The following is a 12,721-nucleotide window of genomic DNA, read 5'->3' as shown; positions in this document are numbered from 1 at the left end:
CCCCTTCCCCCCTCCCCCAGAAAAGGCAAATGTAGCCAAACCTCATCTGAGACAGCAGTATGTCACTGGATGCCAGGAGCAGGTTTGGCTTTTCTGCGTTTTTTAATTTTTTTTGTAACTGTAGTCCCACGATATGAACTCTTTATCCAGTGAGCTTCTCTAGTGCAATGCTTCACAGTAAGCCCCTATCCTTATGCATTACTTCTTCTGCAAACTTTCCCCTCCCCCAGTTTTACAACCATTCCTTTGCTTTTCACAGGCAGAGATACTATATCAGAGTGGTTACGCCATGTCCTGTCAAAACAACGAATGTTTCAGCTCTGGTTCTGCCACTTATTGGATGTTACCAGCTGGGTAAATTGAAATATCCTGCCTTCATTTCATTGTCCATTTGATGAAGATAATTATGTTTTCCCCCTTACAGGGATATTTTATAGATAACTCTTTTAAGAACCTTAGAATGTCTAGCACATGGCAAGAATTCATCCAGTATTACCCATCTTTTTTATTGTTTGCTCACAAAATGCTTTCTAAGACAGTGACATTCACTCTTCTAGGTCATGTGTTGCGCTGTGTTATGATTTCCTGAGTACTCGTGATGCATGGATTCTTCCCATGATGCTTTGGATATGAACCTGATTTCCTTCTCAATCTTAATTTTTTCTCCTACAAATGGGCATAAGGACGCTACTTTTAATCAGAAAAGGTTTTGCCATAGTATAAATGGTATACTGTATTCAATATATAGTAAATTCGTGTTTTGTTTAGATAATTAAAGAAATGAAATGTTCTGGGTAATGGAACTATTTTTGTTAAAAGATAGCAAACTTTCTGAAGAGATTGGAGTCTGAGTACCTACTTCAGGGATACAGAGGAAGACAAAATTGTAGAAAAGGGATGTAGTATTGACCTCCACCCCCGTCTGAGATTTAAGCAGGTTTCCCTTTGATTGTGTGACTCCATTGACCTTACCCCCTTAACATCTCTGGGCTCCAGTTCCTGCCCCTGTCACCATCACCCTGATGAAGGTCAGTGCGCTCTCTTTTCGCTAGCTTCTAGCTGGTTATATTCTTTTAGGCAACCTGTGGCATCTTCCTTTGATTCTATCTTATCCTGGCCTGGAATTCATGGCAATCTTCCCACTTCAATGTCACAATCGTGAGAAGTTTATCAGAAGGTACTCAAACTTGTCCTCCACTTCTAACAGCATCAGTTTCTCTCTAGTTGTGTGACGTTAGGCAATTGCTTAATATTCTAAGCTTCAGCTTCCCCACTGAAGTCACTCTGTAGCTATTGACTTGTGTAAAACAGCTTTTTCAAGGCTGATGCCAAACTGAGCAAAAGTGCATAACTTAAAGCCTGTGGCTTCTTCTGTCAGTCTTTAACATAATGAATGGTAGAAATTACCAGACTCACTGCAAAGGGATGGAGATATTGATCATTGACACCTGAGTGTTAAACATAACAGTCACAATTGATAGATTTTTATGTACTAGGCTTTGAATGTGGACAGTGGACAGCCACGAGATGTCCATGTCTGCTACAGATGGTGTATGAGGACCCAGACAGTATAAAAAGAAAAATCAAAAGAATATGCTGGCAGTGTTTACTATTATTTTGAGTCAGGGTCTAGGTATGTTATCCTGACTGGCCTAGAACTCACAACATACACTAAGCTGACTTCATATTTGTAGCAAGCTTCCTGCCTGCACCTCCTGAGTACTGACATTGTAGGTACACACCATCACACCTGTCTGATTTATATTTTTGAAATGCACTAAATTACGCTCCTATATTCTTATAAATAAAATTTAACTTCCTGACACACACATTTAAAATGATTCATTTCATGTCAGATTAATCGCTAATTGGGTGTTGCCTCCTTGATTATCCTCCTATAACTACTTTTTAATCAATTTCCCATTAATTTGAAAACTAGTGGATTGGGAAGGCTATGATATTAAAGGGCATGGGGACTATCTCCTTCGATTACTCAGCACAATGGTGTTGAATGTCTATTATTGTTCTGTTGTAAGAATGGCTGATATGATTCTAATGCTGGTGATAGTTAATAGCAGGGAAGAAATGCTAGAAATGCTACCTGGTAGAGTTTATGTTCTAATGAGTGGAGAAGGAATGGAAAATAGATGGTATCAGGTGGTAATGAGTCAGAGGGTGTCAATGAGAAAGAAAGAGACAGAGAGGCAGACAGACAGACAGAGAGACAGAGACACAGAGAGAAAGACAGAGAGACACACACAGAGAAAGAGAGGTGGGGGGAGGGGAGAAGAAGCCCTTCTGGATTAGATCAACAGGAAAGTGATGGGCTTGCGTCATTTTAAGAAGTCATAGAAGACGGAAGAATGTCTCCTCTTCACCCTTGAATCTAGGGAGGTAACGTGATAAAAATAGTAGTTAATGAAGTCGGCATGTAGCTTTTCCCAAGGCAGAGAGCGGGGATTGATAACCCTAAGGATTTTCTTTTGATTATGTTTTGTTTCTGTTTTTAGTAATCTGATTTTATGATTCATCAGTGCAATTTTCCTCTAACCAAAGAGAGAATACTGGTTCCCATCCAGCCATCCACAAATGAGATCAGGCAACTGTTCTTCACCCTGCAGTGGGATTTGGGATAGCTAATGCTTTTGACAAATACCCTGTACTTTAATTAAAGTTTAGCATTTCCTGCACAAAAGAAATAACTAATGATATATTATTACTAACTTGCCTAGTTCGATAAATAAAGCCACATGGAGAAAAATTTGAAAGACTGAGTTGAAACCATAAATTATTAGTCACCATTTCCCTTTGTTCCGCTAGTGATGCTTGACATATGCTCCTCCTTTCTATTTGAGCCTCGATCTCAGATGAGGGGATGGGGCGCAATTTCTATAGGCTCAGATTACACATGGGTTTCCATGTACTTATTTTTACCTATTTTATTTTCTGCTGCTCCAGCATAAGTATTCCTTGGCTTTGAAGGGAAGATTAGACCAAGATTATGCACTTTTACAATGAGCAGGATTAGAATAAGTGAGGGATCCACGGAGACTTTACATCTTACTGCTTACCAAGACAGGAGATGTAATATGGCAGGGGGTGAAAAATTCGTTTCCTACAACTATTTAAATTTCAGATCAAGACAAAGATTCCACTTAGAATTTTTTCCTCTCTGAGGTCCAGATGCATTGATGAGGAGCAAGCCATGGAGATTGAACCCCTGGATATGAAACCCAGACATCTTCTGAAATAGGCTGCTTAAGATGTGATCTTCTTGGTTCCTTTCAGGACTCGTGTGATATTTGCAATGACAGTGCAAATGTAAAACTGATATGTTATTTGAAAGGCAAAATACTCATCCCAAATGAGTCTGGTAGTCATGTGCTAGTCATCATTATACAGGTGAACTAAATACACAGACACATACACACACACACACACACACACACTCAGAGGGGGAGAGAGAAATACACACACACACACAAACAGAGAGAGAGAGAGAGAGAGAGAGAGAGAGAGAGAGAATATGACAGCCTCATTTAAGAATGTCCTAAAGCAGTACAATTTACTAACAGCATTAAATGTTGACCTTGTATACATTTCTTTTCAATGTTCCATGTGATAAATTAGGAAATGCACACAGGGAGTGTCTACAGCTACTAAAGAACTATGGTGATCTCAAGGGAAAATACATATGTGGTCAGGCTGCAAGCTGAGCAAGCAACTTTTCTCCTAAAACTCTATTTGTCTTGAAAACAAGAGTAGCAGACAACCTATAGTTATTTAGAGCTAAGTGTTTGGCAGACAGTTTCTCAAAAAAAAAAAAAAAAAAAAAAAAAAAAGCAAGCTAACTCTTAAAAGAAAAACTGATGGTATTTGTTAACTTCAGTTATCATATGAAAATTCAAATCCTAGAAAAGTTCTATTCATTATTATGAGCTAGTCAGCTTCCTGGTATTTAAAGGTATTTCTGATACAGTTGGTGGTGTTTTAGTAACTTTGCACTGAAGAGCCAGGTTGTTAAAGAGCTGTGTATTTCAGTCAACAGATATGTCCAGGATGTCCAGGGTGTCTTGTGACTTGATCATAAAGGGTCTAAGGATCCGTTTCAATTAAAAACTTTGGATTTCAAGCAACTTTTAAGAATAGCCATTCCTTCGGTTTAGTGTGGTCCCAAGCTTAAGAGTCCCCAATTATGATGACAAACTGAATGTTGACCAAATATGAGAATGTTCTGTCAAGCAGATATGAAAGATTTACAAAGCTACAGGCAATATGCTCTCCTTGTCAAATTTGTTTTGTTTCAGTACATATAGTTATTGCCATAAAAATGCATTGATTTGGTTATATGTAATGGGCTTATTACTGTTAACTTCAAATGCAATATTGGATAGATAACTTTAATCTTCTCAATTTTAATTTCTGATGTGCTATCAATCGATATGAGCTAAATAAACAAGTATAGGGAATGTAATTATCTCCAAGGGTATGAAGAAGGGATCTCAGCCCACAAGTTAAAACTCTGCTCTTTCTAGCTCAGCCTTCCAGTTTTTAGCAGTGAGCAGCAACCGAAGCAAAGATGGAAGATGTAACTCACCGACTGTATGACAGCTCTGATTGGTCAGTTCTCTGCAAGTCGCTGTCAAAAGCCCTATCAAATATGCTTTTTCTGTTTCTCTGTGCGGAGAGGGTAACTGCCTTGGGAAGATGTTGAGCTACCACTGTCCAGTAAGAAAGCTGGGTGGGAGAAACTCCAGTGGAGGGCAACTTCTCAGGCCAGAAAAGATCAGCCAGCGGAGGAGCCTCTTCTACAGGGTTCTCCACCCCGTGAGAAGGGCACTGGTGGAAGGGAAGCCTCAGACAGAGAGGAGGGCTTATTTCAGACTTCACACTTCTGCTTCTGAAATGCATCAGGCTTCTCCTCACCCCTTGGCTTTCCCTGCAGGGAGTTTGCCAGATGGAAAGTGAACAACTTGGCCCTAGAAAGGAAAGACTTCTTCAGTTTGCCCCTGCCTCTCGCCCCAGAGTTTGTCCGCAACATCCGCCTCCTCGGAAGGAGACCCAATCTGCAACAGGTTACTGAAAACCTCATCAAAAAGTACGGCACTCATTTCTTACTTTCGGCTACTCTTGGAGGTAAGCAGCGGCAGCAGCTCCAGCCAACTAGTTGTTCCATTGTTGAAAATAGCTTTTATGATCTGTTGAATGTCGTCCTTATCTCCCTGCATCTTTTTTCCTTCTCAGCTTATTTTTGCCTAAGAAATATTTTCTTTCTGGTGCACTGGAGAACAGTGTAGTCTCTTTGTACCTAAATCCACCCTAGAATGTTTCTATTCTCCAAGCGTCATCCAGAGAGGAGGGAGTTGCAGGGTAAGGAAGATGGGGGTGAGATAGGGGGACAGGGACAGGGATAGGGACCAGAAACACACACACACACACACACACACACACACACACACACACACACACACACACACACACACACGGGTTTCTACTAACCATATACCAGCAGGGGGCGCTCCTACTTTTATTTTTACTAGCCATCCAGCCCAGGGACTTCGCCACTTCTTAATTCTTAATTCCAATTCTGTGGCTACAAAAAGTCAGCTTGGTGGGCACAGAAATAGATAGATTGTTCATTGAGTGACTGACCCCTCCTTCCGCACTGTGACTACTGGCAAGCAGCCAAACCACAATTCCAGCAACTTGGTGAATCTCCCTCCAATGGAATGGTGGTGGGGACTGGGCTGTGCAAAATGGAGCATGGACTCTGGACTGGATCACAAGACAGGATCATGATCACAAGAACTCTCCCAGCTATGGGAAGAAAGAATGAAAGGTTTATCATAACATCTAGTTAACCGTGCTGTAGACAAAGCCCAGCTCCCCCGGGGTTGAGGCCAGCTGCTGGCAGGTGGCAGGTGGTAAGCGTTTGATAGAGAGAGAACAGGAATATAGCCTCAAAGCTTTAGCCCTTTCCCTGGAAGCTGTAATAGCCATGTGGCTTCTTATAAACAACTTGAGAGGGGAGAATTGTGTCTCCCCCTCGGAGGCAGATTGCCTGCCATGGAGATCAATAGAGGATGTTAAATGGAGACACCGCTGAGGGGTAAGCTTTGGGAGGCTTTAAGAGCTAAGAAAGGAGGGCCTCCCAGGCAGGGAGGCCTGTGACCCTGTACACAGTCTGAGAAGAGAGCTCTCAGAATGGAAAGGATGGGGAGAGGTCCCCAGCAGGGGCAAGCTCTCTCTTAACTCTGTCTGCCCTGCCCAAGGGCTCCAGGTTCGTAATGGCAGGGGATTCTGGGGCTGACAACTTCACTAATGAGCTCATGTTTTTGTTATAGGAGAAGAGTCCTTGACCATTTTTGTGGACAAGAGGAAACTAAGCAGGAAGTCAGAAACCCCAGGAGGTGTCCCTGTAGTTGGGGGCACTGGGAACAGCTCTGCTGTGTCTCTGGAAACCCTGCACCAGCTGGCCGCCTCCTACTTCATCGACAGAGAGAGCACACTGCGCAGACTTCACCACATCCAAATAGCCACAGGGGCCATAAAGGTAAAGCGCATCAGCGCCTGGCAGGGAAACCAGCCTTAGCTGGCTCCAGGTCAGCCAGGTCTTTATGAGCGAAGAGAAACAGTAGCTTTCTGACAGCATCTCAACCAGTCCTCAGAAATGGTAGGCTCACCCATTCTCTGGAGGAAGGTCCAGCAGACTGATTTGCTCTTGTCAAAGATGTGACTGGATTTGAGTGGAGGTTGAACACTGCATCAACCCCCACTGTAAGGGAGTTGACTTCAGAGAGCCATCTAAAAGCATGGTATGCGTTTTCTAGGGTGGGAGGAGGGTGTGTTTACCATTAGTTAGACTGGTTAAGAAGGGCACTTCAAGATTCTATTCATAGTTCCTATTCACAATCAGTTCCTGCGAGGCTGAGACCTGAAAGACGAGAAGCCTGGTTGTATAGAACTGAGGAAGACTGTTTTGGTTAAACAAACAAACAAACAAAAAACTCTAAGTGCTTAGGCTCCAAGTCAGCAAGCAAGCTTAATGCCTGTTGAAACACAGAGAGGAGCCCTGTGAGGGCAGAGAGGTAAACAGAAAGACATTAGACAAGATGAGGTTCTGAAGGAAGCTGAACTGGATGGCATGGCCACAAAAAGGAATTTTAAGTTTTAGCAGGAGCATGACAGAACCTCAGGATTTCATGCATGTCTGTAAGGAATCTGTGACTTCAATAGATACACTTCCTACCCACCCCACCCCCACTCTAATAAACCTGTAGGGTATTTCTAATAAGGGCCTATGGTTAATGGATGACTGAAAACACTTTTGGGAATGCTGGGGTTTTGAAATTCTAAGTATAAAATTAAGGTGGTCCATAGACATCAAAATTATGTTCTGCTTCTGTATCATCTGAAAGAGCAAGGTAATTTTGTTCCCTCACCCACTGGTTAATTCAATAACTATTTTGTGAGTACTTAGCACATATCAGATACTGTTGTAGATACCTAGAACACAACATGCAAATCTCTACACTCATAAAGCCTGTGTTCAAATAGTAGACCTTCAAGTAAACCCAGAGACTTGGTGACTTAGAGGTAACTGACATCCTGCAGAGGGTCAGGTTTAGTGGCATGAAGGAGACAGGTGACTGAATGGAATGGATCCAAGATAAGAATCAAAGCGAGGAACTGCTTATGAATAGGAACTATGTTTTCACTATAGAGGAAATCAGAGAATGGGTTTTTATTGGAGAGTGGTGGTTTTTAAAAACCACTGTGTGGTTTTTATCTTCATGATGAGAGATATTCTAGCTTACCTGTGCATTAGTAGAATAATGTGGTAGAAAGTGATGAAGTGGTGAAGTAGGAGAGAGAGAAGGTGATCTCAAGGGCATGGTCCTTAAGTGAATGTGTTGGCATTTTATATAAGAATGAAGAGATGGGCCTTACAGAAAAGCACCCCATTTTTTGTGTCAGGGACAATGTAGAATGTATAAGGATACCTATTGAAGGACAGTAGCATGTGGCGGTGGGAAGATTTTTTTTTCTTCTCTGCTTGGTTCTGGTTCCTCAGCTAAACAAGAAGCCAAGACCCTGGTTAAAAGGAATAAAAAGTGTTGTGGGAAATGTGTGACATGGTCTCTTCAGAGCTGGGATGGAGGAGAGTCACCTGAGTGGTTACACATAGTGGGTTTCAGGGCAGCTCTAGGGGCCCCTGTGATAATCATGGTCATAAATGCAGCATAAGATGAGCACTGGAGTTGGGTGAGTTTTATCAGCTCTATTCATTGTGCCACATACCAGTGGGCATGCACTAGATGGAAGGTTGGATTTACACAAAGTGCATACAGGGACAAAGGAAAAGAAAAAGGCAAATGTGCTAATATTATATACCAAGGAATGCACTGCAGATTCAGGACTAAGTCAATCATTGAGAGAAAGGGGTTAAAGGTGACAAAAAGTAGGTCAAATCCAAAGACTGAAAGAGTAAGTCTGATAAGTGGTTCTCAACCTTCCGAACACTACAACCTTCTAATACAGTTCTTCATGTTGTGGTGACCCCAACCATAAAATGAATTTCATTGATACTTCATAACTGTAATTTTTCTATTGCTATGGGTTGTAATATAAATATATGGTATGCAGGATGTCTGGTACACAAATGCCTGTTGAAAGAGCCTTTTAAGCCCCGGGTTGAAAACTGATGTGTGAAGAGGCTGGAGGAAGTATGGTACAATGATTTTTATTGCAGTTATAGAGGAAATGCCAATAAAGTCTGGGACATAGCTTGGGTGTGGTGACTAAGGTGAAATTACAGCTACGAGGAGGCAAGTCAAGGCAGCCAAGTATGGAGGAGGAGCAAAAGGTAAACGATCACATGGATGGATGCAGAAGTCATTGGGCATGGTACAGGGTGTGGGTGGTAAGTCCACGGGGCATGGCTTCCAGGAGCCAGAGATGGGTAGACAATAATGAAGAGCTGCAATCGGAGACCTGCTTCATTTCCCTTCTCAGGAGTATGAGATAGGAAAGAGAACAACCACTGCTTGAGAAGGCTATAGGGGCAACCACATGCCTGGAAAAGCGAGGCTGTCTTTAGATCAAAACGGGTGAAGTGGATGCTTAAGAAGAGCTTGGGGTTATAGAGATATTGTTGAGGACTAGCCATGACATACAGGGAGTGTGGTGGAAATGAACTGAAGAGAAGGTAGTGGATTAGAGGGGTATAATGTCTGGAGGGAGCACACGGGAGAAGAGGAAGGGCTTCCATTAACAAAATGAAAAGATTCGTTTATGAAGCTGGTATCTAATGCAACTTGTGATGATGAAAAGGGACTCTAAGTAGCCTGGAGAGAGTTTTACCAAGATATTAAAACTTTGTGGAATCTTTCCTCATCCTTCAGTCTCTTATGAGCTGTGTCACAGTTGGAAAAGAAGCACAAAATTCTTGCTAGAAAACGAAAGGCAGATATTTTATCAACAATTCAAAGATCTCATTACCTTCTAGTAGTGCATTGCCCTCATACCCTTCCTTTGGTTCATTGATCCATCACTATCATTACTCCCTGCCCCTCAATTCCCTTCATACCCATTCTGGTCCCCTGGTCCAAGGCTTTCTCAACTCATACCTGATTTGTTTTTCTAATGCTTTCCTATCCTCCTCTCTCAGCTTGTCACTGTACAATGTTGCTATGAGCATGAGTGCACACTGGGGTATCCTCTGATTACATGGCTCTGCACTACACAGAGCAAACCCATGTACCTGAGAGGCATGCTAGTGCAGTGCAACAGAAAGAAAGCAGGCTCTACTGCAAGAGTTCGAGTCCCACCCCAGCATTGGAGTTGGGCTTTGAACAAGTCACCAAACTTCTTTGGACTTCATTTCCCTCTCTCTAAAATTATTAAATCATGAGAAGAGTTTCAACCTTGAAGAAATTCTGTGATTTCTGTGATATGTAATAAAAATAAATAAATATACAGATTGCCTAGAACATAACACAGTTGGAGCTTGAAAGGGTTGATTGTTCTTAACAAAACAAAATTATTGATGATCTGCCCCTACTGTCTTTCTAGTTTCATCTCTAAACAGTCCTCTTTCTGCTCATCCATGTTTTACCCTCCACCCACAAGTGTTACCCAGGCATATTCAAATACCAGAGGCTTTTAAGACACATCTCACTTCCTGGCACTTGCTTTCCATTCTAGTCCCAATGCCTGGCTGTTGACCCAAATGGCTCTTCCTTCCCCTCTTTACTCAGAATAGTAACTCTTGTTAAATTTTTCCTGACTACTAACATAGTTAAATGCTCCTTCTCCATGTTCCAAACACATTCTACCACTAATAAGCATGTCATGTGAACATGATTATTTAAACACAATACTAAGAGATCCGTGCAGAAGAAACTATGTCTCACTCAGCTTTCCTCCCCTAGAGTTTGTACAGAGCTTGTCACATTGTGGGCAGTGAGTAAACAAGCCATTGTCAAATGATGGATTGAAGGAAAGAAAGGAGAAAGAAGGAGAGAAGCAAGTAAAAAAGGAAGGAGGCAAGGAAGGAAGGAATGAAAGAAGAAAGGAAAGGAAAGAAGGACAGAAGGAAGAAGGAAGGAAGGAAGGAAGGGAGGAAGGAAGGAAGGAAAGAAGGAAGGAAGGAAGGAAAGAAGCAAGCAAGCAGCAAGCAAATCTGTGTGTCTGGTTTGTCTACCTGTCTCTGGACCTACCATTTTGCACATGTGTCAGACAAATCTGCTTAACATGCATATGAATACCTATGCATACATTTAGTTGAAAGAAACAGCCATCTATTCAAGGCAGTATGAGTATAAAGATGGCTTGTTAAGACTTCTGTAAAGTCAAGTACTAAATCTACTGCAGACATCTGTGGCTTGGGAAAGGTTGCTCACACTCCAAGCATACTCCTTTGGATTCTTGTTTGGAAATATGTCTCTTCTTTAAAAAATCCTCACTTGCCTTATTTTCCAGCTCCTTTTGTTTGAATGCTATGTTCTATGTTTATCGGACTTTTCTGAAGCCTGTGACTTTGGCTTACAAACAGCTTCCCTTGGATGCAGAGCTGACAGTGGTCCCTACTGAAGGTTATCTTTCTGTTTTATCTGCCAACAGTGTAGGGACCACACCTTTATTCATGGTCTAACACTAGTTCCTGATGTCTAGAAGTATGTGCTTAGCCTTTTTTTCTGTATTAGCTGAATTTAGTAGTTATAGACAGTCAGCTCCTTTTTCAGTATTTGTCTTCACATAGCTCTCAGCCAGTTCTCTCCAGAAGAAAAATAATTGGTCTAAGTTGACTTTCAGCTCATACACCCAGCAGGGTTTGCAGAGCCTCTGCCATGGGTTTCTAGACATAGCCCTTAAGTTTACGGTGGAGGGATGAAAGTTAACTATCCACAGTCACATTTCTTATAATGCCTGTGGATGGTTCCAGAGCAACAGCCACTGCCTGTTTTCTCAAAGGAGGGACCACTATCCCTGGAAGCTTTTTTTGTTTGTTTTTTTTTGGAATTCTCCCAAGGACATATTGAATATGAAAAGAATATCCAGTTGCCACTGCACTGACTGACCTAAGGTTTTCTCTGAAAGTACAATTGGTTCTCCCCATAGGATACAGCTTAGAAAACCATGCATAAAAAGGGATGGTTTCCTATTTTCTTCACCCTTCCCAGTCTTTAGTGAGATGTACAAATTTCAAGGACATTCTGCTAGCCTGAGGATCAAAGGTCTATGTTGATATCCTACTTCACAGCTCTGCTTACCTGCTGGGTTTGATCTGCAGTATGGCTGTCAACAGATTCCTCCTCTTCTCTCTAAATGATTAGCACTTATAGACCCAAGTAGGATGGTCCAATAGCCAGGCTGCACCCTGCAGGACATCCTTGTAGCTATCAGTCCCTTATGCAGTAGCCCTTGCCACCGCACTGCCTCCTTCTACTGAGCATGCCGTAGCAGTAGTCTTGCTGATCTGCATCTCATTCTTTACTCTTATCATTGGGTGGGGATGAATGGGTCGAGGAGGAGGGCTCTGCTCACCTGATCGACCTTCCCACAGGAAAAGTCCTCCAGCACATCTGCTTGTGTCATTTCTCTAAGCAAATTCCTGGTTACTTTCCACTCTTCCTCAGGCACTTCTTTGCATTAATGAAGAGAAACAGGTGCCCTGGCCCCTCTGGTTTGTCCCTCGGGGAACCAGGAAACAGCCCTGTGTGTTCTAAGGCTTGCTCTGATCAGCACACACTTCCAAGATAGGATTTGTCTCATTACATTCCGTCTGTTCGCATGCTTGTTTCCCATCTCCCCACACTCACAATGACAGTAGGCCTTAAAGCAGTGGGGACTCTAGTGTATGCACATAGTAGGGACTCTAGTGTATGCACATAGTAGGGACTCTAGTGTATGCACATAGCACTGAGTCCCTTTACAGCATCTGACATGTGGCAAGATGTTCAACAAAATGCTTAAGAGGTGGAACTGGGCTATACAGTTTAGAGGGAAACTAAGCAAGTGGAATGAGAATACTTAACTTGGGTTTCAGCTCCCCTTGACAGTTTCTATGACCTTGAGGTGTCATCGAAATCCATTTGTCTCTTCCATAACCTGAGTTGCCAATCACTCAATTCACCCTTACACAGGAATTTCAGCTAATATGGCTACTCCTGCTTTTTTTTTTTTTTTTTTTTTTTTTTTTTTTTTTTTTTTTTTTTTT

At 42.2% G+C, this 12,721-nt stretch overlaps 1 protein-coding gene across 2 annotated transcripts in view; it reads left to right on the top strand.

Moving 5' to 3' along the window:
* The window catches only part of Brinp2 (BMP/retinoic acid inducible neural specific 2), a 103,019-nt gene that overhangs the window by 75,200 nt on the left and 15,098 nt on the right, over positions 1-12,721 (top strand). For both annotated transcript variants that reach the window (XM_031386391.1, XM_031386400.1), the window contains exons 3-4: positions 4,946-5,136; positions 6,345-6,553. In XM_031386391.1, the coding sequence (XP_031242251.1) occupies positions 4,946-5,136; positions 6,345-6,553 (400 nt within the window). The remainder of the gene's footprint in view (positions 1-4,945; positions 5,137-6,344; positions 6,554-12,721) is intronic.

Source organism: Mastomys coucha, unplaced genomic scaffold (genome assembly GCF_008632895.1).
Source record: "Mastomys coucha isolate ucsf_1 unplaced genomic scaffold, UCSF_Mcou_1 pScaffold1, whole genome shotgun sequence".
In the NCBI taxonomy this organism is placed as follows: Eukaryota; Metazoa; Chordata; class Mammalia; order Rodentia; family Muridae; genus Mastomys; species Mastomys coucha.
The sequence above is the reverse complement of the archived record's forward strand: the minus strand, read 5'-3'. Positions and strand labels throughout refer to the sequence as shown.